The sequence below is a fragment of the Podarcis filfolensis genome (genome assembly GCF_964270895.1).
Source record: "Podarcis filfolensis genome assembly, chromosome: 1".
Taxonomy (NCBI): domain Eukaryota; kingdom Metazoa; phylum Chordata; class Lepidosauria; order Squamata; family Lacertidae; genus Podarcis; species Podarcis filfolensis.
Window position 1 is genome coordinate 122,670,481 of NC_139604.1, and position 27,258 is coordinate 122,697,738.

Consider the following 27,258-nt stretch of genomic DNA (forward strand, 5'->3'; position numbering starts at 1 on the left):
ACAAAAGAGTGATTAGTTTCTGATGTTGCACCAGGAGTCCATGCCCACAGAGGTCTTCTCCTAGGTTCAAGACCCAGAGTTGGCGAGGATATTTCAGAACCTGATGCAGGAACTCAAAACCCCCCTCCCATGGTGGCAGAAGTTTATAAATGAATTATCAGTTTGCTGCCCAACATTGTGTCCCAGCATTTTTTGCCTGAAGTGAACCTTGCCCTGTTCTGCTCAGCTGTAATTAGGGGACTAAATTATCCAGAGATTGTCACAGATGTCCCGCTTGTTTTTTTGCTACTAGCAACGTGCTTTTTTGTGGGGAGGGAGGAGGGGGAGATCTAGTTGTATGAACAAGCTGAGAGCCACTGTGGTTCCTCAATGGAGCTTTCCCCCCCCCAAATGCCTCTTCCTCACCTATGATGCCCACTGAGTGGTCTTTCGGAAGACACATTTTCACAGACTAACGCTGCCTCGCGGGACGCGGGTGGCGCTGTGGGTTAAACCACAGAGCCTAGGACTTGCCAATCAGAAGGTCGCGGTTCAAATCCCCGTGATGGGGTGAGCTCCTGTTGTTTGGTCCCAGCTCCTGCCCACCTAGCAGTTTGAAAGCACGTCAAAGTGCAAGTAGATAAATAGGTACCGCTCCGGCGGGAAGGTAAAAGGCGTTTCCGTGCGCTGCTCTGGTTTGCCAGAAGCGGCTTAGTCATGCTGGCCACATGCTGTACACCAGCTCCCCAGATTCGGCCACGACTAGACCTAATGGTCAAGGGTCCCTTTACCCTTTACCTTTACTAACCCTGACGCATAGGCCTGTTCTAGTTACAGGTAAGTAGCCGTGTTGGTCTGCCGTAGTCGAAACAATTTTTTTTTTTAAAAAAAATTCCTGTTGAGAGCATAAGCTGTGATCATCCCATCCACTGTGCCCAGAATAAAAAAAAAACCTCATTTAGATGTGATGAGCACAGTGCCGTTTTGTGATGGATATACTGTCATTTTCCCTCTTTTTTTTTAAAGCAGTAACTCAGAGATGTAGTTGTTCTGTGAATTGTATTGGGAGAGGATGACAACAGGTACTCTGTTGAAAACTTGAACAGAATTTCCCCCTAAGAGTAAAGTACTGCTTGAAAGCACCTGGGAAAAGCAAGAGCCTCAAATGTTCAGAAGCCAATGCGGATGCTCTGTTTGGGGGTTATTCCTGAATTACAGGGGGTTGAACTAGATGACCCTTGGGGTCCCTTCCAACTCTACAATTCTATGGTTCTTTGTTTCTATGTGCACTAGACACGTGAAAGAACTCCCAGGAATGTGTCTGAGTGGCCCTGCCTGTTATATGCTGGCAAATAAGCTGGGCCGGCGCACAATCACTGTTAGTCTGAAGGCCAGTATGTAATAAAGGCAAAGGAACCCTGGATGGTTAAGTCCAGGGGTCAGCAAACTTTTTCAGCAGGGGGCCGGTCCACTGTCCCTCAGACCTTGTGGGGGGGGGGGGTCGGACTATATTTTTTGGAGAAAAATGAACGAATTCCTATGCCCCACAAACAACCCAGAGATGCATTTTAAATACAAGGACACATTCTACTTATGTAAAAACACGCTGATTCCCGGACCGTTCCCTGGCCGAATTTAGAAGGCGATTTGGCTGGATCCGCCTCCTGGGCCTTAATTTGCCTACCTGTGGTTAAGTCCAATCAAAGGCAACTAGGGGTTGCAGCACTCATCTCATTTTCAGGCCAAGGAAGCAAGCGTTTGTCCACAGACAGCTTTCCGGGTCATGTGGCCAGCATGACTAAACAGTTTCTGGTGCAACTGGACACTGTGATGGAAGCCAGAGCGCACAGAAACGCCATTTACATTCCCACCGCAGTGGTACCTATTTTTCTACTTGCACTGGTATGCTTTTGAACTGCTAGGTTGGCAGGAACTGGGACAGAGCAATGGGAGCTCACCCCGTCACGGGGAGTCGAACTGCTGACCTTCTGACTGGCAAGCTCAAGAAGCTCAGTGGTTTAGACCACAGCGCCACCTGTGTCCCTCATACTCACATGCAGATGGTTAATCAGGGTTCACATCCCTGCAGAGGGAGTCCTGTGCATGTTCATTGGTGTGCATGTGGGGCCTGCTTCAGGCTGACATCGTTCACATATTGGCCAAGGGATGAGACTAGGCAGGTACATGTTTGGAAACTTCTTTGCAAGTTTGGTACCTAGGGATATAAAATGGGGGACCCTTTCCATGGCACATGAGACTTGCATTGCTGTGATGGCTTGAAAAGATGCTGCTGTGTTCCTGTAAACTTAAATGATGCCTGGAACATATACAGACACATGTGGAAGCATCACCGGTGATGTTCCCAAAGCTTTTGCATGCGGCCTACTGGGAAGTGTGAACTGGCTTCCAGTCTCTTTCTCTGGGCTTCAGCAATCTCCAAAGTAGTAATGTCCAGCTTTTCCCCAGCTGCAAAGAAGAAGAAAAAAGTAGGAGGAGACAAACGTGGAGAAATTGAGTTCCTTTAACACCACCTGGGGCAGAATTTGTGGTGTGAGTTGCAGCTTCTAAGCAAACTAGCTGAGTATCTCTCTCACCAGCCTCAGAGAAGGGAACAGTTTTAAAACAGAAAACCTTGAGACTCCTATTTAAAATTCTGTCAGAGCATTCTACAGAAATGCAAATTTAGAGGGAGGCGTTTGAAAACACAGCAGGTTAGCTTTGAACGTGGTGATGGCTTTATGATTATTTTTTTCCAAATGCACAAGTTATAAATGGCAGTAACTGTGATGCAGATAAAGCAGTATAAATGGGTTTTGCATGAAAACACGGCCACATTTCCCCACAAAACAGAACCGGGGTAGGTGGAATCAGCTCTGTAAAAAGTTACAGTAAGTCAAGGAGCAGCGAGGGGAAAAAATAATGCAAAGATTACTTAAAACCAACAATAAATGTACAAATTAAAAGTCATAAAATTACTGACTAGTTTGGGTGTGTGGTTTATAGAATATGTGGAATGTTAAAATTGATTCAAATTAAGTGGAAAGAAACATTTTGCAAATGCGAAGTAAAATATCTGTTTAATTAGATCGTAAAGAAAAGAGATTAAAAGTAATATTTTGTAGGATGGTAATTACTGTTTTTCAGAGTAGTCTGGTTTGTGTTTTGCTTTACATTTCAACGTGATAACTGATCTCTTTGGGGTTCTGGGCTTTCTTTGTGTCTTTAATTACTTTAAAACCGCAGCCATTGCCTTTATTTTGTTTTCCTTCCCCTAAATAAACTTTACAATGGCTTGCTGAAATTCCCTGTCTGTTTGTGGGGGACAACCCAGAAAGATTAGGCCCCCTCTCCACCCCCCAGCATGGCTCGAGGTTACAAGCCAAGTCATCAGAAGGGGGACTCTGACAGCAAGATAAGAGGAAAGGATGTTATAGCAATCAAGTTACTGACAGGCACCTGAGATGTAAAGATACTAGATTGCTCTCATTTCCTGCTTCCAGCGGAGTTCACATTCCAGTAGCTGGGCTGGTTTTTTTAAAAAAAACAAAAAACTTTTTTTATAGTCGACACATATAACTTCAAAACTTTACAGGAGACCACCAAAGTACATGAAAGCGTCTGAGAGGCTTTTGAGTAACTCGAACACATTGCAGCAGAACTGGGTTGCCAGACTTGACATTAAAAAAAACACAAAAACCCTCAGAGACAAAACATACTTCATAGCAGGGGCTGTGGGAGGTGAAATTTAGCTGGGCTGATTTTGGAAAAGAGGTGAGCCTGACCTGTGAAGCTGCCTCTTACCTTGTCCTGCAAAAATGTAAGGGTAAGCACATTCTTGCCCCCTTCCTTGGCCGGGGAACCAAAGACTCCTGATTCAGCTGCCACACTTCTATCCAGGCAAGACCACCAGCAAGGGAAGACCAACCCTGGCCCCAGGTGCTTATAAATTCCTCCATACAACTCATCACTTTTTAATGGCGTTGTCAAACTGATCACCTTCCTCTGCTTCTTCCTTCCACCCCCCTTACCTTAGAATCATAGAACTGTAGATTTAGAAAGGACCATGAGGATCATCTAGTCCAACCCCTTGCAATGAAGGAATCTTTTGCCCAATATGGGGCTTGAACCCACGACCCGCAGATTAAGAGTCTCCCACTCTTATCAACTGAGCTGTCTAGTGTGTGTCTTGTCGTTTTGGTTTGTAAGCCTGTTTCTCTCGGTCTCTCTCCCCCCTTTTTAAATTAATGTGAACCATTTTGGGAGGTAAGATTGGCCTGAAAAATGGGATGAAAATGTCTTAGAGCAAATAGTCACCCCGTTGGTCTAGCGCCTTCCCCAATTCTGTACCCTCCAGACGTTTTGGTCCCACAGCTCTCCTCATAGCTGATCATTAGTCATGCTGGCTGGAGCTGATGGGAACTGTAGTCCAACAACATCTGTAGGGCACCACCAGACTGCTGAAGGTTACATCTGTCCACCTAACTTAGTCTTCTCATGACTGATTGGCTGTAGCTCTCCAAGGCACCAGGCAAAGGTCATTCCCAGCCCTGCTACTTTGGACCAGGTCTAGACATTACGGCGCCGAAGGCAGCCATTTATCCTCCCCTCTTCTCTCTGGGATAACGTGGCACAATTGCATTGCAAGTTTCCCTGGCCTTCACTTCACATGTGGGTTAGGGGGAAATTAAGCATTACGCTCATTCCTGTACAGTGGTACCTCGGGTTAAGTACTTAATTCGTTCTGGAGGTCTGTTCTTAACCTGAAGCACCACTTTAGCTAATGGGGCCTCCTGCTGCCGCCACGCCGCTGGAGCACGAATTCTGTTCTCATCCTGAAGCAAAGTTCTTAACCTGAGGTAGTATTTCTGGGTTAGCGGAGTCTGTAACCTGAAGCGTATGTAACCTGAGGTATCACTGTATTCTGTCTTGCTGGCTGTTGCTGGAGAGAGAGAGAGAGAGAGAGAGAGAGAGAGAGAGAGAGAGAGAATGAGGATCTCATGGAGGATAAGACTACAGTCATACCTCGGGTTGAAGTAGCTTCAGGTTAAGCATTTTTGGGTTGCGCTCCGTGGCGACCCGGAAGTAACGGAGCTTCCGGGTTTCGCTGCATGCGCAGATGCTCAAAATGACATCACGCGCATGCACAGAAGCGGCGAAACACGACCCGCGCACGTGCAGACGCGCAGTTGTGTGTTACATTCTACTCAGGATGCGAACGGGGCTCCGGAACCGATCCTGTTCGCATCCAGAGGTACCACTGTATCAGTACTGTCATCACTGTTGGAGGCAGTATGTCTCTGAATAACTGGTTGCTCTGAATAACCAGGTGGGAAGAGACTAGAGTCTTGCCCACTTGCACGAGGTATCTGGTTGGCTGCTCTGAGAAGAGGATGACTTGACCCAGTAGGACTCTTCTTATGTTTGTAGCAAGGTTCAAGTCTCAAATCAGTTATGAAGCTTACTGACCATTGGCTATGGGTGGTTGGGACTGATGGGAGCTGGAGGACCATACTTGGTGTAAAAGATTACCTGAAGGCAGAATCTTTGAATTCCACTGCAACAGAGCGTTGATAGATTTTTTAAAAGTAGCTTTCAAGTCCTTTATTCAAACCTTTGTGGCTTTTTTTTATTTCACCACTCTGCATTAACTGGATCTTTCTAAAGCAGTGAGTGGCACAAATTTACAGCACCATTTACTTTTAGATACATAACTCATATTCTTGCTCTCCTGGGAAAATTGGCAAATGCCTTTTGATGCCACTTGTGTGATGCATTTGGTAATCTTTTTTTTTTTTTTAAAGCAAACCATTAATCCTCCTCTTTCCCTGATTGCTCTGAATTGCCTCTGGTTTTGCTGATCGCCCTACTCTGTTTTCTGTCAAGGAATAGATAGCAGGAAGCAGGACTCTCCCTTCAAAGTGTTTATCAATAGAGAGCATAATCATGGATACTGCAGCATGTCATGTTAGGTAAAAACTAATTTGTAAGCAGCACGGCATAAAACTGGGAAGACAATTACATTTAAAAAGTCATTAACATTGATCTTTTTTGCATTCTATATCTATCTATATCTGTCTATCTATCTATCTACACACACATAAAGAGAGAGAGATCTATCTGTGTGTATTTAAGAAAGCAGTTTTGAAAAATAGTCCCTTAAGATTTTTTATGGGAGGGAAGCGCATAATAATAATAATATATGATTAATAATTTTAGTTTCTTTAACGAAACATTAGTTTAATACAACATTTTAAGGAATGTGCCTAGACATGAGCAAAACCCCCAAGCTCTGGATGAGAGAAAGTTAAATAGAATTTAAATTACCTGCCCCCAACTTTCCCCGTGGATTTATCTGGGACTTAAAACACTACTTGCACAGATAGAATTCCAGTGGCTGATCAGAAATCCTCTGTGTTCTCCTGTGTTTTAATGGTTTCTCACTTGCCTGAATAAGCATGGTCTCCTGTTGTTGGTTCATGTTTATTTGCACTCACATTTTCACCGCATGATGTTTTATCTACCATTTTATTTACATAGGCTATTGTTTTTTTTACGGAGTTGCATCTCCAGGCACATTTGTGTTTCATGCAAAGTCTCGCTGTGTCATGAGGACTCCACTACAGCAGTGATCACTCACAGAGATGCCCATAGGCTTACGAATGAACAAAGGCAACCATCCACCTTGACTTGCTTTTTGCATTATTTGTGCCGATTGCACTATGGGGAATTTGGAAAAAGGAGATTAAAGTTTTCACCTAACAATGAAACATTAAGAGTTCAACAGGTCTGCACAAGCCACCAAGCCAAGCGCAGCCCACCTGCCACATTTTGTCACTTTTAGCCCCTCTGTTTTGGGAGTACCAGGGGGCCTGGAGGTTTATCAGGCTCTCTCTGCCGTGCTGCTCTATGTTGCTGTTAAGTCGCAAGGTGTGCAAGCCTGTTTTCTGAGCTAGACTTGCTCACACTGAACCAGTGGCGAATACAGGCATACCTCATGTTGTATCTGCTTCATGTTACGTTCTTTCAGGTTACATCCCGCGGCGACCCGGAAGTACCGGAAAGGGTTGCTCCCGTGTTTCGCCGCTCACGCATGCGCAGACGCGCAAAATGATGTCACGCGCATGTGCGGAAGCGGCGAATCGCAAGCCGCATGTGCGCAGACGCGCCACTGCGGGTTACATTCTTTTCATGTTGTGAACGGGCCTCCGGAATGGATCCCGTTCGCAACCAGAGGTACCACTGAATTGATAAGGCTTCTCAAATAGCAATTTCTTAAAATCTGTTTTCGGTAGAAGCCTTAACATTCTTGCAGCAGCTGTGTAAGATTGGTCGTAATTCTCTTATCTTTCTGCTACTTATGGGCAAGTATCTCAGAGGATGACCTTTCAGTGGCCCCTGCAAAAAATCATGCTGGACAAGGTGAGCAAACTAGCTCGGTGTAAGTGTGGTAGAATGCCTACTTGTGAAACTTCACACTTGGGTGTGGTTTGGCTGTAATAGATGGTGCTACTAATGTGTTTTGGGGGTCTTCCAATCTGCCACTTCTCCCCACTCATTTACCTAGCTGGTGGTCCAGATGGCTCCATTAAGACCTTTTGGTGTATATATGCATATTAGAGTTGTCGACTGACCTTCTCTCTCTTTTTGGCAATCAGCTGCCTTGCTTTTCAGTGACTGATGATTCAATTGTGTTTAGACTCTTGCCTGAAACCCTGGCGAGACACCGCCAGTCACGTGTTGACCATACTGGTCTAGATGTACCAGTGGCCCGACAGCTTTCTGTGTTCCATCTCATGCACTGTCCCCCTGGGCTTCCTAATAACCCGTCTGACCACGTCCCAAGCCCCACCTTGATCCCTGATTCTTCCTCTCCCCTGTTGCCTCCCTGACCTCAAGCCCAAAGGCAGCAGTGGGCTTAGTGGGAAACCCAGAATCAGTGTAGGAATATCTGTTTGGCAGAAAGCCATGGTCTCACCAAGGCTCTGCTTTGAAAGCAGGGAGGTGGCAATGGATCCAGCTGCAGACAATGACCCACGAGATGACAATGGAGTGGAAAAGTTAACCTTGGCGATACAGGTATCAGTCTCCTTTAGAGCAGTGTTCCCCGACCTTGGGCCTCCAGCTGTTTTTGGACTACAACTCCCATCATCCCTCGCTAGCAAGACCAGTGGTCAAGGATGATGGGAATTGTAGTCCAAAAACAGCTGGAGGCCCAAGGTTGGGGAACACTGCTTTAGAGCAGCCTTCTCCAGCTTCCTGCAGTGCTGGCTGGGGCTGATGAGAGTTATAGTCTCATACTTTGGAGGGGCCCAGGTTAGGAACATAGCAACACTGAAAGGGGTCAGACGATTGATCCATCTAGCTCAGTATTGTCTACACTCACTGCCAGCTGTTCTCCAGGATTTCAGACAGTCCCTCCCAGCCCTACCTGGAAATGCTAGACTTTCTGCACAAAAAGGAAATGCTCTACCACTGAGTGCCCACCACTGAGCTTGATTTTCCCCCTTTCTGGATTAACACCTCCTCACTCCATTTTCCTTCCACCCTAGGTGTGGGTCATTGAAACAACTTAGCCACCCATGTCCTAATTTAAATCTGACTGAAACAACACTTCTCTCTGAATTGTAGCACATTTTTGCAGTTCAATCATATGGATGATTGATTCCCTTTTCCTCTCTGAGCACTGACACAAAAGGGAATAACTGTAGCTCGGTGGTAGATTTATAGATCTATAGGAAGAGCACATCTGTCTGTAGTTCAGGTGGGCGTGTGTCGAATGGTGTTGGCTGGGCGTGCATTGAAGCGCATTTTGACCTGCATTTATGATGAGCTCCAGATTTGCAATAGTGTGGAAATGCTATTAGATAATCTTGAAGCAGCAGACCAGAATTATGGCGCAAACACAGATGGTCCTCAGCCTATTGAATATGTCGTATAAAGCAGTCAAAATGCCCCTACAGAGTCCCCTGCAGCCTCTTCGATTACTCATGAGTAAGTCCCACTAAGTTCACTCTCAAATCAATGTGCATAATGTTGAAGTCCTGCAGCCTGAGCCTGGGCATGCTTACTCATAATAACGTTAAGAAGAGCCTACTGGATCAGGCCCATGGCTCTTCTAGCCTAGCATCTTGCTCTCACACGGCTAACCAGATGCCTGTAGGATACCCAGAAGCAGGACTTGAGAACGACAGCACTCTGCAGCGACTGGTCTCTGACAGTGGAGGCTGACGTTCATCATGACGCTGATAGCCTTTTCCTCCCTGAATTTGTCTAATCCGTTTTTTAAAGCCATCTGAGTCAGTGGCCATCACTTCTTCCCCAGGGAGGAGAATTCCATAGTTTAACCACGTGCTGCGAAGAAGTGCTTTCTTTTGTCTGTCCTTCATTAGAAATCCAGCATCTCAAAAGTTCTAGGTCAAGCTTCCCCAAACATGGGTCTCCAGCTGTTGTTGGGACTACAAGTCCAAGTTCTCCTTAGCTAGCAGTACCAGTGGTCAGGGATGATGGGAACTGTGGTCCAAAAACAGCTGGAGACCTAAGTTTGGGTCTCAGAAGTAACTACCGCCGTGCTTAGGGCTGCAACTTCACAATGCTATGTATGCTTAGTCGGGAAGAAGGAAATCGAAATCCCACTGAGTTTCAGTCTGTAGGAGTCGGTCACTTTCAAGTAAGAGTGCATAGTGCTGCAATTACAGTCTTCCCTTGGGATAAATATGCTTCAGGTTGAGCGCTTTCGGGTTGCGCTCCGCAGCGACCCGGAAGTAACAGAGCACGTTACTTCCGGGTTTCGCCGCTCGCGCATGCGCAGACGCTCAAAATGACGTCACACGCATGCGCGGAAGCGGCGAAACGTGACCTGCGCATGCGCAGATGCGCTGTCGCATCTTATGTTCTGTTCGGGATGCGAACGGGGCTCCGGAATGGATCCAGTTCGCATCCCGAGGTACCACTCTACTGGTTTTTAATATATATATATAGATTTAAGCCATAGAATTGTAGAATTAGAAGGGACCCCAAAGGTCATTGTCCAACCCCCTGCAATGCAGGAATCTCAACTAAAGCATCCTTCCAGATGGCCATCCAACCCCTGCTTTAAAACCACTGGATCTCATTTGTCTGTCTCTCCCTTTTGTCTGCAAGGTAGCCTTTGTGGACAGCTTCTTCACCGACCTACCCCCCTCTTGGCTCACAGCACCTTTGGCAGCATTTGGTTGCAGACTCCAGCGCCTTCCTTGTGCAACCCCAGAGGGGGTAACCTCCATATAATGTTTTATATGGAAAGAAGGCTATTAAAGTGAAGATTCACTAGGGCTGTGGGGTAGGGAGATTAAGTGTGTGGATTGGGGCGGGGATTGTCACAGGATAATAAAACCCCTTTAACAGGGCTGGCTTAACGTTTTAAGTGACATTTAATGTTTCTAACAGTAACTTGTGTTTCCGTCACGCCCATCCATTAGCCAGGTGTTTTTGTTGCACCAAGTGGAAAAAAATAGAAGTAATCTCACCGCACAGCTGGGGCCTCTGTGGGGTGTGGGGAATAGATGGGGAGTAGGCCCCTTGCTACAGGGAGCTGGTTATTCTTATTTTATTGTTGATAGTTTACAGAAACCAGCCGAGCTGTTTATAAGGGGCTCTTTCAACACCTTGAGAAGGTGTAAAATGAGGGAGGGGGACAGTCAAGTAAGAGGGAACATGATTGTAGTGCATAAAATCATGCGTGGGGTAGAGAAAGAGGACAGAGAGAAGATTTTGTTCTCTCACTTTCACAATACTGGTGCCCAAAGAAGTTGAATTTGGGGGCTTATTGTTCATCCTAAGTTGAGGATCACTTGATTCAAAGGACAGGTAGAAAACTTATAAGTAAATAAATAAATGTGAATTCTGGCGGGAAAACTGATCTGTCAAGGGTGTGGGAAGACAACATGGATGCAGGAAATCCTGCTGAGATAACTGCTGGTGGAGCTGTGAATTGAGTTGAAGCTCCCAGTGATCAAAATTTAGCCCTCCAAAGGTTTACTTGCTTGCGCATTAATACCTGCATTAAACATTAATACCTACTGGCCCTCCAATTAATAATACTCCTTTGGTGTCACCATCATCATAGGAAGGCAGCAGTGATGTTGGTAGAAGTCGTTCTAGTGGGTCTATATCCCACAAAGGTGGTATATCTTATTTCTTGGCTGCAATACTCCAGATTGTAGCTGAGGATTCATATGTTGCTCTATGAAAATAAATAAAGAAACCTTTTCACATAGATAACTAGCTGTCACGGAGAAGGCTTCTGGTGTAGCCTTCTCTGCGGCACGCTACTTGTCTCTAATTTGTGTGTGGTTTTTGGTGTTGCAATCTCGGTGGCATTGTTTTATCGCCACTTTGGGAGGGCTGTTGGTTTTAAAAAGTGGTTGAATGCCTTCCTGGGCGAAGTCAAGACTGTTGGAGAGTTACAACGCCTGCTGTTGCTGTAGAGACCAATATGGATGGGAGAGACATGTTTTGTTGCAGCTGGGGAAGATGAAGGCGTCCGGTTGAGCTGCTGCTGGTTCGGTGGATGTACCATACACCTGGAATTGCCATCCTCTTCAGGTTTCCCTGAATTTGCACCTCTCCCAGACACAAGGTGACTTTTCATGTACGGTTAAGCATTTAGCATAGGGGTGTATAACGTGGCCCTCCAGATGTTGCTGAACCACACCTCCCATCATCCCTGACCACTGGGTAGGGCTGATGGGAGCTGGAGGAGGGGAGGGAGTTTCCTCTGCCCTGAACATAAGCAACTTCCTCTGAAACTTCAAAGTCTCTCTCTCCTCCCCGCTGCAACAGGGTCTCCAGCCACAGAGAGAGAGAAGCCATAATTAACATGCCTCTCAGTAGAACCCATAAATCATTGTACAAGGTGTGTGTGGAGGGGAGAGGCTGAAATACTGGGGGCAGCGAGAAGCTACAACCCTAGTGAGATACGCAAGTATACGGAATAATCCATACTTGACCCAGGTCCCCAGCACTTCTGGAATTACCAGACGTTCTTGACTAACTCTGTAAACAGCAGCGCTACATTTAGAACAGGCTCTGGAATTAGAACATGATTATTTTCTGACGGGTATTTGTGTGATTTGTTTACTTTTTCTTCTTTGTTTGATTAGATGCTTTAAGGATATGTATGCCTTTGTTCCTTTGTGATTTCAGTAATGATTAAAACAGCCGCAACAGTGATTTCCCACTCTTGTCATAATGGTTTAGGGGAAATTGCTAATGTTTCTATTGCGATTTCCCCAGCATGTAGTGCAGGAAAACGTGTAATATTTGTAGTTTAACCCCTCAGAGAGCTACATTTCCAAGCACCCTTAACAAACTACAGCTCCCAGGATTCTTTGGTGAAAGCTGCATGCTTTAAATATAGGGGGCATACTCACCAGCTTGAGTGAAGCAGCTCACTGCGGTCTGTGAAAGACCTGAGAAGACAGAAAAAGGATGCTTGCGAATTCCTTGGTCAGATACAAAGAAGTTCATGATCACCTCCAAACAGAGCTTATCGAAAGGTGATGCAAATTGTGTTACATTACTGCATGCTGATGTTTTATCCTTCTCATCTTGGCTGTACAGTGGTACCTTGGTTCCCAAGCTTAATGCCTTCCAGAAGTCTGTTTCAAAACAAGTCACAGTCAAAAAACCGAAAAAGCTGCACAAAAAAACCCCCGCAAAAAATTAGCAAAAGTTCCAAATATCACCTTTGTGTTGCGTGGGTGCTCAGGACTCCACAGCCGACAGACTCAACTGGAAGCCTCTAATTAGCAGCGGGGGACTCAATTTACAAACGGAACACACTCAACAGGAAGCAGAATGTGTTCAGCTTGCAAGGCAAAGTTCACAAACCGGAACACCTACTTCCGGGTTTGCAGCGTTCTGTTTCCAAGTTGTTCATAAACTAAGCTGTTCCAAAACCAAAGTACCACTGTATTAACTTAGGTTCACGCCCCAGCCCTTTAAAACCAGGGCTTGCAGTTGTCATAGTCTTATGGTGCCGCTTCTAGTTGGCAATATACAGCACATCACTGTGACAACTGCACGCACTGAAGAGCATGTGACAGTGACCAAGAGAGAGAGGGTGTGCGCGCGTGTGTTTATTGCCACGATAGCACTACACTGTTCTTGCCATGAAAGGAAACATAAATACAAGTCTATGGCAACTGTTAGGCTCAGCTTAGAGGACTTGAGCTGGCAACTAGCGGGTGCTGTGGCTGAGCTGGCGGTAGTAGGAGCAGGTGTGTGTCGGGTGGGGCTCAGGTATAGTTTTCTACTTAGTCGCTTGCTTGCAGGTAGTCTCTACCCACCCGACACACAAGCATGTGAATGGCAAGATGCATGGCTGTACAGTCATACCTCTTGTTACGTTCGGTTCAGGTTACATCTTTTCAGGTTGCATCCTGCGGCAACCTGGAAGTACCGGAAAGGGTTACTTCCGGGCTTTGCCGCTCGCGCATGTGCAGACGCGCAAAATGACGTCATGCGCAGAAGCGGCGAATTGCGACCTGGGCAGACGCGGGTTGCATTCCTTTCAGGTTGCGAACGGGGCTCTGGAACGCATCCGTTTCGCAACCAGAGGTACCACTGTATACCTAATTTCATTTTTCAGGTTCAAGAGATAATTACAAGTAGTGTGCTCACCCATTTACTGCAAGAAATGATCCTTGAGTATAAGAGGGTAATGAGTAATTCCAAGTATCAGTGGCAGGGCAGTAAAAAGGAGGAGAAGCTTCAGATGTATGTCCTAATTAAAGTTGGAAAAGGTGGGTTATAATGGGATATTTGCTTCCTGGTGAGCATTCACAGCTTGTCATTAAAGCAGCAAGACTTTGGGGCTGTGTGTGTGTTTTGAGAGGGGAGCTAATTTGGGAGGGTGCTTTAGAAACAGTCCTAATTCAAATAGGTGATCTGCTTTGTCTGCCCTCATTACTAACGGGTGAAATTAAAGCACCCCTCCCCCTCCTTCTTTGAATTAAATACACAAGCCATCAGCTGGGCTCTGATCTTTCCATTTAAAACCTTAATTGTCTAAAGAGCTCAACGTGAGCCCTTGAAGTTGGCCGGGTCTGTTGCAGGGCATTAGTGTTAGCTGCAGATTTACAAGCAAGCTGGATTTAATCTTTTGCTTTAATCCCTGCGATAGTCCTGTTTGGAGAAAGCGAGCCTTTTGCGTGTTTTAGGAGATAGGCAATGAGAGTTTCCGAATGAGGGGCTCCAGCAGCTTGGTGGCACAAGGTTATGTGGGGAACCTGCCGAGCCTTGAAACGAATTAAATTATGAGGGAGGAAAACTTGGTGGGAAAAGAATAGGTGATGCTTTTAATTCAGCACCTGTGTGTGTATATCTTAGCAACTCAGAAAGTAGCTCCAGGCTTCAATTGTGTTTCTCATCAAGAGCAGTTATAGCGTAAAGATGTATTAGCTGAAACGCCCAGGTTCCGTAAGTGACTGGAAAATTTAGAAGACAGACAGTACTTTCAAAGAAGCATTGAAAGTGGTTTCCGGCAGGTATGCTCACATATTTTGCCTCACTGTTGCCTCTGGTCAACGTGGCTTCACAGGGTTTTTGCTTGTTTGTTTTAGGCAGTAGGAAAACCTGCTGAACCTGTTTATCACAGGCAAAAGTGTGATTTGTCGTGAGTAGGGGTTGCTCATTCCTCCCATGCTTGATTCTTTGAAAGTGTGTATCTTCCGCTCTGGTCCCCCGATAAGAGATGTGGAAATTGTGGATGGCCATCATACCCACTACTTTCTGATTCCTTGCTTTCGGCAAGAAGGAAACAATAACAGAGTACAGGAAAACCGTCCATCAGGTCATGCTATAATCTCTTTTTAATGCTCCAAGGTCCAATTTTCATGGCTGGAATATCATTGTGAGCCTCTGAAAACGAGTTGTGATATTAGTTTGGAGGGGGGGGGGTGCATGGAAGTCCCAAGGTTGTTTCTGAGCATGAAGAAGAGATGTGTATATTAGATTTTATTTTTTTTGTTTTTTAAATGGAGAGTTAATTAAAAAGGTAAGTAGATGAGCAGTTACTGAATGCACCATAAGTTCTGCTCTTAGTGTCTGATAATCATTTTCACGCTGGGCATTGCAGAGTAACGCTGTTTATTATGGTGTATTAATCAGCCATGGAGAGTCCGTCAGGGAGCTGAAGAGGGTGGATAGCCTGATGCATATGCAGACCATCATGGGTGAAGATGAGGCCGTGTTCGCAAACTACTAACAGCTACATTAAAAGAAGCATAGTTAAGCCAAAGGCTCATCTCGTTCAGCCAACAAATTTCACGTGGAAAGACTGCAGGGTGGACATGAGTGCCAGGAGGCCTGCCCAAAGTTGCTCATGCAGAGGCACAACGGCCACCTCCTCAGAACATGGGTGATTCTGCCATGTCTGGAAATAATTGCATACTCTGATTACTTTCAGGCACAGAAAACCAGCAAAACCACTTGCCCCATATGTAGACTGATAGATGCAGCAGGCAACCTCGTTTGTGAATTGGTGCTTTTCTCAGTGGAATTTATGTTTGGGGAGGGGGGTCATAGCTTGGTGACGGAATCCATTCTTTGAGTGCAGAAAGATTCCCAGGCTGAACCCCCAGGGTCTCCCGTTAAAACGGTGGCAAGTGGTGGGAAAGTTCTCTGCTGGATTGGCTTTCTGCCAATCTGAGCAGAAAGTACTGAACTAGGTGGAGCAGTGATTTTGTCTTGGCTTTATGGAGAGGGACCGCAGTTCAACGAAAGAGCACCAGTGTCATGTGCAGAAAATGTCAGGTTCAGTCCTTGCTGTATCTCCATTTGAAAGGATCAGGTTACAGGTGATGTGCAAGATTGGTGATTCACTGCCATCCAGAATGGACCTGGCTGCGTTAGATGGCCAAATAGCCTGAAACTTGGCTAAATGAACTTGGTTTGATGCAGTGCAACCCTGTGTCCTTTATCACGGGTCTAGATTGCATAGCTACAGGGAACCAGGTAGAGGGCCTTTTTGGTAGTGGCACCTGCCCTGTGGAACGCCCTCCCATCAGATGTCAAAGAGATAAACAACTACCTGACATTTAGAAGACATCTGAAGGCAGCCCTGTTCAGGGAAGTTTTTAATGTGTGACATTTTAATGTATTTTTAATCTTTGTTGGAAGTCACCCAGAGTTGCTGGGGAAGCCCAGCCAGATGGGCGGGGTACAAATAAATCATCATCATCATCATCATCATCATTATTGTAGGCTTGTTTTGACTTTCTCTCCTTTCCCTCCTTTGCCTCTTTGACTTATTTTGCTTCTCCTTTTCTTTCAGGACCCCCGTTTATCAGCTTTAATTTTTGACAAGCTTCAAGTGCCTGAATACTTACAGAAACCCAGGAGTGAAGGGGAGAGCAGGTGTGATGTCTGTGGAGCCCACCTGAACCAGCTGAAGCAAGAAGCCCTCCAGGTCATCCACCACCTCGACCAGGCCAGCTGCCAAGACGCAGCAGACCCCACACAAAGTGCCGCGGCAATGGCTGCTGTGTTGCCAAGGCTGTCCTCCCAAAACGTGGTCACTGTGTCCTCTCAGAGGGACGTGTCTCTTATGGCCGGGCAGGTGGGCAGGCAGCCTGGCAAAACGGCAAGCCTTTTCTCCGGGACGGAGAGGAAGAAGGGAATTGGATGGCCGCAAGGGGCAGGCGGGTTCCCAAACTCTAGCGTTCAAGTGACAGTGGCTCCCGGTGGCCTTAGCGGAGCGTTGAGCTCGGTGACGATCCAGGCTCAGCAGTACCTTGAAGGGATGTGGAGTATTTCCAGGATGAACAGCTTTCTCCCTCAAGCTTGCCTAGTAAGTAACCGACGACTTGGCCTTTGATGTTCCGGAAAGGGTGTGTTTTCTTCCTGCTTGGTGGGTTTCAGAAAACTCCTCCGCAGGTTAATTCCAGAGCTCTGGCTGGCCCGTTTTAGCCCCAGAATGGGTCTTTCCTGGAATGTTGCTGCCAGTGTGATGCTTGTGCTGCCCCAGGGAGGATGTTATCTGTAGTTTTAGAACAGGAGGAAGGAGTGGAGCAGTGGCTTTTTAAATTTAGAAACAAATGGGAAGCACCCAACACCCCTAACACCAGCAAATCAGGCTGTTAGGTCTAAGACAGTGGTGGACCAATGAGTGTCAAATTGGGGATGTTTCACTGCAGGTCTTTATAGACATTATTCAGACAGCTGATTCCTCTGCGTGGTGGAGTGCCTCCTTTCCAGCATTCTATGTGATACAGGTCCTCTTAAATAGGGCTCCATTCACTTGATCCTTCCCTCTCAAAAGGTAAGCGAAAGAACAGTTGTGTGAATGTGCTGCCTTCTTAGAATGCCCTGCGATTGCAGGTTGCTTTAGATAAATGCTGTAAGGCAAGACGATGCACCTGTTCCCCCATCATGCAGAAGAGTCAGTTGACCATGTCAACTCTTTATTGGCACCAAGGAAGTATGTTTAGAATTGCACCCTAAGGCTGCAACTGTAGGCATGCTGACATAGGCATGAATCCGTGAGACTTACTTTTAAGAAGACAAAAGACAGAAGTACTGTTCTTGGGGGACAGGGGGTGGGCTGGTGTGGAGGACTCCCTGGTCCTGAATGGGGTAACTGTGCCCCTGAAGGACCAGGTGTGCAGCCTGGGAGTCATTTTGGACTCACAGCTGTCCATGGAGGCACAGGTTAACTCTGTGTCCAGGGCAGCTGTCTACCAGCTCCATCTGGTACGCAGGCTGAGACCCTACCTGCCCGCAGACTGTTTCACCAGAGTGGTGCATGCTCTGGTTGTCTCTCGCTTGGACTACTGCAATGCGCTCTAGGTGGGGCTACCTTTGAAGGTGACCCGGAAACTACAACTAATCCAGAATGCGGCAGCTAGATTGGTGACTGGGGGCAGCTGCCGAGACCATATAACACTGGTCCTGAAAGACCTACATTGGCTCCCGTTTCCGAGCACAATTCAAAGTGTTGGTGCTGACCTTGAAAGTCCTAAATGGCCTCGGCCCAGTATACCTGAAGGAGCGTCTCCACCTCCATCGTTCTGCTCGGACACTGAGGCCCAGCGATGAGGGCCTTTTGGTGGTTCCCTCACTGCGAGAAGCCAAGTTACAGGGAACCAGGCAGAGGGCCTTCTTGGTAGTGGCGCCCACCCTGTGGAACGCCTTCCCATCAGATGTCAAAGAGATAAACAACTACCTGACATTTAGAAGACATCTGAAGGGAAGTTTTTAATGTATGACATTTTAATGTATTTTCAATCTTTGTTGGAAGCCGCCCAGAGTGGCTGGGGAAGTCCAGCCAGATGGGCAGGGTACAAATAATAAATATTATTATTATTATTATTATTATTAAGAAAATATGGTTAGGATTGGCCTGAAATTCCGTGTTTATATAACTGGCTGTAGTATTTCTTTGTCCCTGTGTTAGTTTTGCACCAGTGACCGTGTTTGGTATTAGAAGTGTTCAAGAGAATGCTTTAAAGTGGTCTTCTCCAGCTGGTGCCGTCTAGAAGTTTTGGACTACAATTCCCATCAGTCCCAATTCCTGATGGGAACTGTAGTCCAAAACATCTTAAGAGGCACGAAGCTGAGGAAGACTGCTTTAAAAGGGGGTTGGGAGTTTAAGCTGCCTTTTGTCCAATTTTACTGCTTTTGAGCTGTCAGAGTATTGAAGTAAAACTATCCCTCTGTAGCAGTTCCACTTTATGTGATCAGGCTCTGAACTTGTCATAAAGGTAGCCTGGTAATCCCCCTTGACGCCTGTGTAAATAATTACCGTCTAGAACCAGTGCATTTTCTTTGTCCACTGAAGAGTGTAATTATGAATGCTACTTTTTCGTAATAGCTTTTTATTCACCCCAAAGTTAACAAACTGGAATACAAACTGTACATGGTTTAGAGATAATCCTCGCATGAAGTGTGACAGCTGTTTCGAAACTGAATGGCTTCACTAAACTCTAGGAAAATATTGAATTAAAAGTGCAGGATTTTTTTAAAATTAAAAAAAAATGTAATTACCTGAGTTGGGCTTTGGTTGGGATTCTAATAGATATAGATATTAATCTCTGAGCCTACTGGAAACGCGCAAATGGGGGGGGGGGAGAGTTCATTTGTATATTCCCAGGTAACTGTATTTAAATGCAACGGAAAAGAGAATGGATAAAGTGACTGTCGCGAGGGCAGTAAAATCTTCATAGTAAACGGAGCATGGTTTGCAGATGGCTTTTTCATGCAATATGTGCCAAAACAAAAGTAATGGTGTGCTCTAAGGCAGGGGTGCCCAAAGTTCTTGGGCTTTTAAAAAGGATTTTACCCTAGGACATATACTGCTACGGGGGGCGGATTAAATCGACCTACGGGCCGGATTAGGCCCTCAAAACGGACTTTGGATATGCCTGCTCTAAGGGGTCTTAGTGAAAACGGGCTGCATGGCTTTCTGCATGGAAACTTAGGGTGCCTGAGTATCCCTGTGCTTATCCCAAAAGGGGTTCAGGGAGTCTCCACACTGACATAATTTCACAGGAGGGATTCAAGTGCATGTTGGGACTTTAGGTTTGCACAGTTGAAGTGGATTAAAGGGGTTCTACTGCCCTAGCAGAACAAACCCACTCTAAAGAAGAGCTAGACTACTTCTTGTGGTTTGGAGAGTGGAGGGGAGATGGATTCAGACGTGTGGGATGCATGAATAACTGACAGGAAAATATTAGGTTTGCCATATGTCCGGGAAAACCTGCACATCTCCTCTTTTGGGGGGCCAACATGCCCCTTTCCTCAGCTTGGGCTGGCAGCGGCTCAGACTGTCCTAATTTTTGCTCTTCAAGAGATGGTAACCCTAAGATACATAAACACCCCCACAAACAAATTAGGATGAATGCTCATTGCCATATTGACAGTCCTCTACCAAGGAACGTAATGGCAGGGCAGGTTTGCAAAGGGCAATTAAATGTTTTCTAAATACTTGAAATACAATTTAAAACCAATCACAATAAAGCATGTACAGTCATACCTCGTGTTGCGTTTGCTTCAGGTTGAGCGTTTTCAGGTTGCATCCCGCGGCGACCCGGAAAGGGTTACTTCCGGGTTTCGCTGCTCGCGCATGCGCAGACGCTCAAAATGATGCCACGCGCATACGCAGAAGCGGCAAATTGCAACCTGCGCACACGCAGATGCGGGTTGCATTATGCTCATGTTTCCGTGTGCTGCTCTGGTTTGCCAGAAGCGGCTTAGTCATGCTGGCCACATGACCCAGAAACTGTACGCTGGCTCCCTCGGCCAATAAAGCGAGATGAGCACCGCAACCCCAGAGTCGGCCACGACTGGACCTAATGGTCAGGGGTCCCTTTACCTTTAGCTTTAAGTTACTGGGGTAACTCCCCCCTCCTTTTAAGCATTTATGCAGGTTTTTTTTAATGGTGCACTGTTATATATAGCCTATTGAAAAAAGCTGTATGATTTGAAAGCATCTAATAAAAATAATAGTATTGGGATTGAAAATAGTTTCGTGCCTCTTGAGTATTTGAATATGATAGTCTGCTGCCTTGATCCAGTGATCTTGATCACTACATTATGGGGTGTGTTTTTCCACTCCCAAAAAAGCTTCTCCATGCACTCTGTTGGAGAGAGCAAACTCATATAGCTCTTTGTTCACTTAAACCCAATTCTTATCTTACTGGTGCACTGTGCTTGCTGCTTTCCTGTTGCTGTATTCTGTGCTGAGGGGCCTCAGGAATGGTTAATCATATCCAGCAGATACTTGGGTAATCAGATGGATTGAGTACCCATGCAGGCTCCGGGATCTGTAGCCTCAGGGTAGCTGTTAATGGTGATAGAGTAGAATGTGGTCCCTGTTAGTCGTGTTGACGGTAAGATGAGATGAGACGATAGTGTTATGGAGAACCAGAATCCCTTACAACAAATACGGCAAACTTTGAACCAAAGAGGAAGCTGTGGCAATAAATAAGGGACTAACAACTTTTCAAGAAACACTGAGGCAAGGCAAGGTTGCTGTACTGCTCAGCTGATGTTTACCTAGTCAGCAAGTTAGCTAATAGACTTTGCTGGTAGGATTTGGGTTACAGAAAGGCCCTGCGGGGACAAAGAAGTAATGAAAATATGTACACTGCCGTATGGAAATGAAGTAATGAAAGGAGAAGACATGTCTCTACCTCCAGTATGATTCATGTTTCACAGAGCAGAGAAAGTAAATGTAATATGTCCTGATATCCCGCAGAACCTCAACTGAAATCTCTCTTGTGCGTGAATGCTGCAGTCGGATACATACATAACTGTCCAACACAGAACTGAGATAGATATTGTTCTGTATGATTTAACGGAAAAATTCAAGGATAGAGAATTTGTAAGGTAAAGGTAAAGGGACCCCTGACCATTAGGTCCAGTTGTGACCAACTCTGGGGTTGCGGCGCTCATCTTGCTTTATTGGCTGAGGGAGCCGGCATACAGCTTCTGGGTCATGTGGCCAGCATGACTAAGCCGCTTCTGGCGAACCAGAGCAGCACATGGAAATGCCATTTACCTTCCCACTGGAGCGGTACCTATTTATCTACTTGTACATCAATGTGCTTTCGAACTGCTAGGTTGGCAGGAGCAGGGACCGAGCAACGGGAGCTCACCCCATTGCAGGGATTCGAACTGCCGACCTTCTAATCAGCAAGCCCTAGGCTCTGTAGTTTAGACCACAGCGCCACCCGCGTCCCACCCACTAGAATTTGTACTAGTTAATAATTAGAACTTGCAATAGTTCTCAAGATCATTGGGTGGAAGGAGTGCAAAGTGAAGTGTCTGAAGCAGGAGTTTGTAAAATTTTGGGGAACCTCTGTTGGCGGAACCCAGAGGTTCTATGGAACCCTGGTTTGAAAAACACAAACATTACCCCTATCCATGGACATTGGACAGGCCTGAGGTGGGCCAGGGACACTTAAAGGTGGATGGGAAGTCATAATCTGGTTCCTTCCTGCTCGGCATAGCCTCTCTTCTCCATGGAATTCTCTGGTTCGGCCCATACTGTTAGAAAAGTGCAGAATTCATTTAAATTAGGTACATTTGACCATTTGTCAGATTGGTTAGGAAGCATGTAGCAAGGACGGCCCTTTTCGAGAAAGACTTGACTTGGTTTCCTCTTTCCCAGTACAATAAGGAGGGTGAATGTCCTGAAAACTTCTTTATCCCAGGCATCCTGCCAACGAAAAACCCTCCCAAACAAACAACCCCCTCCATTTGATCTTTTCTCACCTGCAGGCCAAGTGGGTATTATTACAGTCTCTCGTAAAGGGACATGCCCAAACTAGCTGTGGCAGCCAGTTGAGCCAACAAGCACCAGTAATCATACCAAAAATGGTTGGCCTAGATTTCACCTGTTCCTATCATGGGCAGGCTTTCACACCAGGTGCGCATGAGAGAATATTCAGAGAAGAGAGGACATGGAATGAGGCCCTTGCGTCAGGCAGTCATGGTACTAAAAATGTGCATGGCTTGCGTATGGTGGGGCTGCGAGAAAATTAAAGAGTTTCTGGGGATGTATCCACGAGGAGCCTAAAAAGATGTTTAAAACCTCTATAGAAAAGAAACCAGAGGCGTACTTATTAGGGATCCTAGGAAAGGACATCCCTCAGGATAAGAAAAGGCTATTTCTGTATGCTACAGCTGCAGCCAGACTACTTCAGGCTAAAAATTGGAAAGGGGATACTGCCCCAACAAAGGAAGATTGGATAAGTAGAATATGTGATTTTATAGAAGAGAAGAAGAGTTTGGATTTGATATCCCGCCTTTCACTCCCTTTAAGGAGTCTCAAAGCGGCTAACATTCTCCTTTCCCTTCCTCCCCCACAACAAACACTCTGTGAGGTGAGTGGGGCTGAGAGACTTCAGAGAAGTGTGACTAGCCCAAGGTCACCCAGCAGCTGCATGTGGAGGAGAGGAGACGCGAACCCGGTTCCCCAGATTACGAGACTACCGCTCTTAACCACTACACCACACTGGCTCCCTTATAGAATTGGCGAAGTTAACGGCAGCCATAAGACACCAGACAAACCAGAAATTAAGATTAGAATGGCAGTGTTTTGGAAGAGTATATGAAAAAACACTGTTCCAAAGACAATATGTTGATATGCATAGACAAAGTTTGCAAAGAAAACAAGGAGTCAAAATAACTAAATTGATTATTTATAGAGTAATATTTAAAAGACGCAAAATTAACATGACACTTAAGCATAAAGAATGTCGAGTACTGGTGGAGGGAAGTCACATGGGTGCAAATTTTTGGGGCATTGGGTATTGTATGTATGGTATGTATTGTGGATGTATCCCCCCCCCTTCTTCTTCCTTTCTCTTTAGTATTTGTGCTTAATTTGTATGTGAACAATAATAAATGAATGAACGAATGAATGAATGAATGAATGTGCATGGCTTGTTTCAAGGGTTCAAAGACTTTTAGGCCACTTATTTCCATTTGATGGCTGTGTATTAAGGTAAAAGGTAAAGGTACCCCTTCCCGTACGGGCCAGTCGTGTCCGACTCTAGGGTTGTGCGCCCATCTCCCTTAAGAGGCCGGGGGCCAGCGCTGTCCGCAGACACTTCCGGGTCACGTGGCCAGCGTGACAAGCTGCATCTGGCGAGCCAGCGCAGCACACGGAAACGCCGTTTACCTTCCCGCTAGTAAGCGGTCCCTATTTATCTACTTGCACCCGGGGGTGCTTTCGAACTGCTAGGTTGGCAGGCGCTGGGACCGAGCAACGGGAGCGCACCCCGCCACGGGGATTCGAACCGCCGACCTGACGATCGGCAAGTCCTAGGCGCTGAGGTTTTACCCACAGCACCACCCGCGTCCCTGGCTGTATATTAGGCTAAGCTAATAAGGTGAATACAGCAGCAGTGTGTCTGTGTGTGTGTGTGTTTTAAAGAACATGGTAGTTAAGGCAAGACTGAGTGTGCTGCTAAATTTCACTGCTCTTTTATTCAAGTTCCAATAAATATATTTTCTGCGTATTACCAACACACAAGAGTTTCCTGGATACGGGATGCTTGGCTAGTTGTGACAACCCAACTTGTGGAAGAGGCTGCACAGATCATACTTGAGGGCTTCATAGACTTTTCCAGCATTTTTTGTAATCATTCTTTTTGAAGGAATTTATTGCAAAACTGACGAACGGCTCGGCTGTGCTAATTGGAAGAGATTTATTGCGCTGCTGCTAAATGATGTAGCATTGTTTGATGGCAAAAAGTGTATAAACTAGTACAGTGGGATGCAATGGCAATTGAGTGTGGCTTTTAGTTACCCCTTTCTCCCATTTATGTGTATTATTGATTTTATTTCACTGTTCAGGCGGTAATGGATTTATAATTAGAATACAGTCACAGTAATCAATGATGAGATTATTGGGCATATAAATAGAACTTTTGAGACTAAGGTGAGGTCATTTCCTGCTGTAACCAAGGATCAATCATTGGGGGGTTGTTGAGAATTTTTAAGTAGCACTTGCAAGATTTAAGATTGAGATGGCTTCAGAGAAATAAATCCAGAGCTACTGCTTACTTGTAAAAAAAATTCCCAATGGAAAGGATTACTTTATATTTCTAGAGCAGGAGTGGAGAATATCTTTCAGCCCGACTCTACAAATCTATGATTTTATGATTCTCTGATCATGGCAAATTAACACGATCCTAGATTTCTCTCCCCCCCCCTGTCATTTAAAAACCACGAATACAAAATCCTGAAATTCCTTTTTGAGTTTAGAGCAGTGCAGAAAGCAGTTTGGGATATTCTGCAGTTTGGGAGGTCCTGAGAGTGCAGCTCACAGACACATCTGAACGTGCTTGCAGATGTTGGGCTTGTTCCTTCTCTGGATCTTGGCCAACATATGTATCCGGTTACATCTGGTAAGATAACTTGAGCAAGTATTGAACAGCTTGAATTTTGAACTGTAATGAGGAGGTTGGTGATGCAATGAAAGTGAGCCGAAAGCAAATGGCTCTTCCTCACAACCTTGCAGGTGTTTGCATTGTCCACCCCACCCCTCCTCCTTTATCAGTAAGTAGAGTTAAACGACAAAAGCGGCGACAAAACTGGCGGCTGTGTATTTTTGTCTGCCTCGGATAAGTGATTCATTTTGATCAAAGTGGGTTTGTGGAAGCATATTGAGCAACTGGCTGAAGGAGCACCGTCTCAGCTCAACAAAAGCTGAATGTGTATTTCTAATGTGTGTCAGTAAATAGAGGTCAGGCAAGGTTTCTTCCCCCCCCCAACACCCCCCCTAAAAAAAAAAAAGCAATTATAGCAGGTTATATTACTCCAGCATAAATGCTTCGGATAGAATTGGACCTGAAATGATGGTTAAATCAGTTTGAATGCATTACAGGAAGTGATTAATAAATGGAATAAATACATGTAAATAAATAAGCTTTGTTGTTGTTTATTAAACATGCATGCCACCCTTCATTCTAAGATCTCGGGGCAGTTCATTGCACAAAAATACAACCACAAAATACACAATATCATCATCATCATCATCAACAACAACAACAACAACTCCCCCATGTTAATGCATGGGTATCTCATATTGGCATCCCTATCCCTGGAAAAGACCCTGATGTTGGGAAAGATAGAGGGCACAAGGAGAAGGGGACGACAGAGGATGAGATGGTTGGACAGTGTTCTTGAAGCTACCAGCATGAGTTTGACCAAACTGCGGGAGGCAGTGAAAGACAGGAGTGCCTGGCGTGCTCTGGTCCATGGGGTCACGAAGAGTCGGATACTGAATAACTAAACAACAAAATCTCTGTCCCTTTCTGCCTGCCCACTGGGCAGAATGCCGCCTCATCCAAAAGTAATAGATACTCTAAAAAGATAATTCCCAATTGGATGGTAGGCAGATGCACAGGGGAACCGAAGCTCTTGCCTGCATCCTTCCTTATGCATCCTTGCCCGCCTCCTCATTTAGCAACTAATTGTCTCTGCTCTTCCCTGTCTCCCCAAAGGAGAGACAAGACGAGAACAAGCAGCTAGGAGAAAGGGAACCAGAGACTCCTGCTTTCCTGTGTTGCCTGCCCGAGATCTTCTCCAGCTTTCTCTGAGGCATTTTCAGCAGTTCTAAAAGAGCCAGAAAGCTTAGCTTGGCTTTCACCTAGCCAGGTTGTGAGCAGCATATGATGCGGGACATGTTTTGCTTAGAAAAGCCCCCTGATTCAGCCCCTCCAGGTAGAGCTGGGAGAGGCTTCTGTCTTGAAACCCTGGAGGAGAGCTGCTGCCAATTAGTGTTCCTTAATCTCGTGTCCCCAGATGCTGTAGGACTGGAACTCTTATCACCCCCAGCCATAGAATAAAAGAATTGTAGAGTTGGAAGGGACCACAAGAGTCATCTAGTCCAACCCCCTGCCATGCAATAATCCTTTGCCCAACATGGGGCTCTAACCCATGTCCCTGAGATTAACCGTCTCATGCTCTACCGACTGAGCTAGTCATAGAATTGTAGAGTTAGAAGGTACCCAGAGTGTCATCTAGATGGCCAGCTGCTAAGAGACTGCAATCTACTCACAGAATAAAAAACTGACAGTGATCTACCCTTTTATTTTGGGGGGGGGGGGTTCAGGTCAAAGTTGCTGAGCTTTTTTTAGGGAGGAAAGTTCCATTTTTTTAGGGGTTCAAGGAAAGGTTGCTGAGCTTTTTTAAGGGGAAAGGTCGCTCACTAAAAGATTGCCAAGGAAACAACCAGCCTCACTGCAAAAGCTCCGTCTTCCATTCTGGAGATCGTGCAACAATGGAGGGCGGGGTGAGGGGGCAGGGACCGATTCTGTTTTACCACCACTGAGGAAAGGGAACCAGCGATCGACCGCGATCTACCAAAACCTGCCGGGGATCTACCAGTGGATCGCAATTGACCTGTTGGACATACCTGATCTAGACCATGGGTAGGCAAACTAAGGCCCAGGGACCAGATGCGGCCCAATCGCCTTCTCAATCCGGCTTGCGGACGGTTCAGAAATCAGCGTGTTTTTACATGAGTAGAATGTGTGCTTTTATTTAAAATGCAACTCTGGGTTATTTGTGGGGCCTGCGTGGTGTTTTTACATGAGTAGATTGTGTGCTTTTGTTTAAAATGCATCTCTGGGTTATTTGCGGGGCATAGGAATTCGTTCATCCCCCCCCCCAAAAAAATAGTCCGGCCCCCCACAAGGTCTGAGGAACAGTGGATGGCCCCCTGCTGAAAAAGTTTGCTGACCCCTGATCTAGACCAATCCCCTGCAATGCAGGAATCTCAGC

General features: G+C 45.9%; 2 protein-coding genes across 5 annotated transcripts in view; one reads left to right on the forward strand and one right to left on the reverse strand.

Annotated features, from left to right (window-relative positions):
* LOC310766010 (uncharacterized protein) overlaps positions 1-27,258 on the reverse strand; it is a 776,685-nt gene that overhangs the window by 155,489 nt on the left and 593,938 nt on the right. The gene's annotated exons all lie outside the window — the stretch shown is intronic.
* The window catches only part of KIF26A (kinesin family member 26A), a 159,059-nt gene that overhangs the window by 53,172 nt on the left and 78,629 nt on the right, over positions 1-27,258 (forward strand). For all 3 annotated transcript variants that reach the window (XM_083609131.1, XM_083609132.1, XM_083609133.1), the window contains one exon: positions 16,295-16,810. In XM_083609131.1, coding sequence (XP_083465257.1) covers positions 16,295-16,810 — 516 coding nt within the window. The remainder of the gene's footprint in view (positions 1-16,294; positions 16,811-27,258) is intronic.